General features: G+C 50.0%; 1 protein-coding gene across 1 annotated transcript in view; it reads left to right on the top strand.

The window, feature by feature from the left end:
- Positions 1-927: 927 nt before the first annotated feature.
- The window catches only part of LOC123158577 (uncharacterized), a 6,423-nt gene continuing 3,062 nt past the window's right edge, over positions 928-4,288 (top strand). The window contains exons 1-2 of the mRNA XM_044576497.1: positions 928-1,009; positions 1,644-1,899. Of these exons, the coding sequence (XP_044432432.1) occupies positions 928-1,009; positions 1,644-1,899 (338 nt within the window). The remainder of the gene's footprint in view (positions 1,010-1,643; positions 1,900-4,288) is intronic.

The raw sequence follows: 4,288 nt of genomic DNA, 5'->3' as shown, positions 1-4,288 counted from the left end.
TGCATTACCAAAACCAACCAACATCTCCAAGAAATCTTAGCTCTGTCAATCAGAATCTTTGGGGTACTGGTATCGACCTGACCCCTCCCGCGACCCCCACGTCGCCTCCCCCGACGGTGGCGGGGGAACCCTAGCCACGCCATCGCGGCCACTTCCCCACCTCGCCCCACCTCCTCGCCGCCGCCTGAGGCAGCCGCCGGGCAAGCTCAGGGCGCCAAGGATGGTAACCGCGGGGCCTCGGCTGCCCTGCCTGCGAGGGGTGTCCTGGATCTGGAGCGGCAGCTCCTTTGACGAGGCACGAGGCTCCGGCGAGCAGCCGTGCGGGCGGTGGATCTGCCGTCTTGGCCGCGCGGGCGGCGGGATCCCGGTGGTCGTTGACGGCTGGCTGCGGCTTCTGCGACGGTCGGTGGACGCGATCTGGTGCCTCCCCTCCTCCCCTGTTCGGCGTGCAGGCCAGCCTAGTCGGGCCATGCCTCCCTTGGTCGCCGATTTTGTACAGGAGGCGCTGCTGGTGGCAGGGATCTAGTTCGCGCGAAATCCCTGACCGACCATGACCGGCCGCGCTGACGGCAACGTCTGAGGGCGCCTTTCTCCTCCTTGGAGCCGTCGGTATGGACTGGTCTCCTCACTTTCCCTTCCCATAGGTCTCCCGGGCAAAAGCCCTAACTTTGTTGGGCGGCGGCGGCGCTCATGGCGCCGTTCCCTTCTTGAAGGCGCCGCTTTGGGAACCTTGGGGTTGGGTGGCACTTGCGGGTGGTGAGCGACGACGGTGGTGCGTTCTTATCCTAGCATGGATCTACGCCCGTTGCTTGGAGATGGACTCACGTTCGTGGAGGTCGACATTTGGCGTCGTGGTGGCGTCGATGGTGGAGGACCTGCCAAGGCTCGCGTAGGTGGAGGTCGTCGTTTGATGTTGTGGTGACGTCGATGGCGGAGGACCTACCAAGGTTGACACCTCAATCTGCTCTAAAGATGGACCAGTGGAAGATGGCGGCGGCAACACATGTCAGTGCGTCGGACCGGTTTGTGCCCCGGACCTGACAGATGGCTCGGTCGGGGCCTCCAGCTTTAGATGTTAGGCTTAGGTGAGAGGTCTGGGTATGTGACCCAGCTTGCACCCCTTTATCATATGAAGAGGAGTAGCGGCAGATTGCCAAGATGATGGATTCAGGTATATTATTGTTCTACTTTGTAAGGTCCTCGTGAATAATCAATAAAATAGATGCATGCATCTCCGAAATGCAGAGGCCGGGGGTCATCCTCTTTTTTCTAAAAAAAATCTCCAAAAAATCTTTGTTATTGTTGAGAACCCACTCTTTTCTTTCAAACACACAGACGAAAAAGGGTTCCCCGCTTCATATTATAAAGCAGCCATCACTGCATACATCCGAACATCATGATACAAACACACGCCACCACCGCACGTACACACACACACACACACGCACGCATGCGCACGCGCGCGCACACACACACACACACACTACCCCACAGACTACCAAGCTAACTACAGATGTGCCAAGAAGTTCGGTTGAAGCCGACGGAGACCTCCAACATGAATCCTCCGAGACAACTACTGATCTGCGGGCTAAGATGAAGGAGATCACTTCCTGGTATGACAACTACAAGACCATGATTTTCAGTCAAGGGCGAGCTCTTGTGTACCACGCAGTACCAGCAAGACTGGATCAGGGCCGTGTATGGTTGTGATACTCAGGTCAGTGCAATGGAGATCCTTCTGTCTACGAGTGAGGCGAATGGCTGGGATTTCAATCTGTCGCACAAGTATGAAGACTACCGCTCTGTTATACCCGCCGATGAGGTCCTGGATGTGAAGTACACTAAACCGAGTGTAACACTCAGCTTACACTTCGTCATGGTTAAAATGCTCTTTGTCGAGTATGTTTCATACGCGAATTCATTTATTTTTCTTGTAGTGTTGCCTCTATCCATGTCCTCACCGAATCTTGGCCCGCGATTAGGTTTTATGAGATACGTATGGAGCCAGGCTGGCTAAGCAAATAACTGATTCATATGGAATCTCATGTCCAATTCCTTCTGTAGTACAACTACAATTGACGTACACAAAGGTCGGCCAGTCCGTGCAAAGGATTTCATGAGGCTGATCCATGTATAGAGGATTTAGTGGACGATGGAGAAAATTATGATGGGCAAAAAAAACTTTTTTTCTCACTTATATGTGGCATTGGGAGACATTTTTATCAACTCAGAGAAACACACTACATACAATAAATCTCAACCATCAATTCATATGGGTGACATTAAATTAACGGATATAAAAGGGTGACAGATGGAGAACTAAGAAAGCTTCCTCCTTGTAATATTAGTTATAGATGTAGATATAGATATAGATAGATAGAGATAGAGATAGATATAGATATAGATATAGATATAGATTAAAGTGTTAAGTCATGTATGTTGAGCTGCGAGTGTTGAACCTATTGAACTTTTAGTGTTGAGCTGGTAAGTCATGTGTACTGATGATGGATGTATGAACGAACTAATTAATGATAATCTAGACTATTTGAACGAACAAATTGATGATGATCTAGACTATTGATTAATGATGCATTTATCATGATTGCTGACTGATGCATTTGGCATGATGATCTTGCTTGTTGATGAATGATGAATGATTAAATATCCATTTGGCATATTGTTAGGGTAAATCCAAAACCCTTTGGCATTTTTTGTCGTCAATGATGACAAATATTGTTAGGGTAAAGCCTAAACCTTTCGGCATTGGTCGTCGTCCATGATGACAAATATGGTTAGGGTAAATCCAAAACCCTTTATCATTTGTCGTCATCGACCAAGACAAGTAGGTTAGGGTAAAGCCTAAAGCCTTTGGCATTTGTCCTCATCGACAACGACAAATATGGTTAGGATAAATCCTAAACCCTTTGGTAATAAGGTGAAGTATGAGCTAAAGTACATAGTGCCAAAAATTGTTAGGGTGTTTTTACGGACTAAATTACAAATTGCCTTATCAAAAGTTAAGTGTTGCATGTACATGGATTTACAGCTAGATGTTCTAGCAATGCAAACACTGCTGAGAAAATGCGGATTTAAAAAAAAGTAAGTGTTGATGTAGGTAATCCAAAGTATGTGGTATTAATCCAACTGGATCTTGCATTAGAGAATAAAAGAGACAGGCCGATCACATGAGGGAACGGGTGTGCCGATCACATCAGTAAGGTTCCCGGACGGCCGTCTACCACCATATAGCATCGCAGGTAGCGCGCTTTGGGCCATTCGACGGGGATGACAATGTGTGTGTAGGGGGGCCGCCTCCATGCCAAACTCTGGATTCGGTTCCTCCCTCCCGGATGATATGGTACTTCCCACAACTTTTATGTTGGAAAGAGGAATCTACTCGCGCGCTCGGACCCTGCGCCGCTTCTGGCCCATGGACCGCCGCATTCAACCCCAATCTACGGAGGGAAGAGGCTTCCTACACAGGAAGGAGATACATCTCACCTGGTCACACTTCTGTCAGGGCCTTTTTGCCAATTACACGAAGTGGAGGTAGTTTTATCAATTTCATCGGCCGAGGGGGTACAAACTAAAAAAAAGGTATGGCTGTCCCAGGTTTCCATCAAAAGCATAGAGATTTGGTAGGTTGCTCGGGAACGTTCGCGCCAATGCGAGATCACCATGCCAATGCGCGAACGTTTGCGCGGGAATCGAGTCGTTTCTCTGTTGGTTTGAAAGAAGAGGGTTAGCCTTCATTTATTATCTAATGCCTCCGATGAGAATGTTTTGCACCAGAGAATGTTTTGCACCAGAAATTGGAATTCGGTATTATTTGGGAAATGCTGGTCTGAAAATAAAAAAGTGTATATAATAAAGATGGTCGGCTGAAAACCTGGGTGGGGACCCAAACACACCGGGGTTTCAGTTCCAAAAGGGGGAAAACCGTGGGCTTTGGTTTTGCTTGGCGAAGCTGCCTTCCCTTCCATGGAGTCAAGATCCGGGCGTCGTCGACTCCGTTCGTCCCCGCAGATTGCTGGTGCTCCGATGGAGGTGAGGCCGGGGCGTCGCCTGCGTTCCACGCAGCCGCAGCTGTGTAGCCCAAGCGGCGGCGGCGGCGAGCTGGACCACATCAGCTTCCTCCCGCAAGAGCTCCTCCTCCTAATCCTCACCCTCATGGGATGCGCTGCCACCGCCGCTCGCACCAGCGTCCTCTCGCGCCGGTGGCGCGATCTCTGGACGCATCTCCGCCAAATCGCCTTCAACAACCTCGCGCCGTCGATTGCAGCGGCGC

The sequence above is a fragment of the Triticum aestivum genome, chromosome 7B, assembly GCF_018294505.1.
Source record: "Triticum aestivum cultivar Chinese Spring chromosome 7B, IWGSC CS RefSeq v2.1, whole genome shotgun sequence".
Taxonomy (NCBI): domain Eukaryota; kingdom Viridiplantae; phylum Streptophyta; class Magnoliopsida; order Poales; family Poaceae; genus Triticum; species Triticum aestivum.
This window is presented reverse-complemented; position numbering and strand designations above follow the sequence as displayed.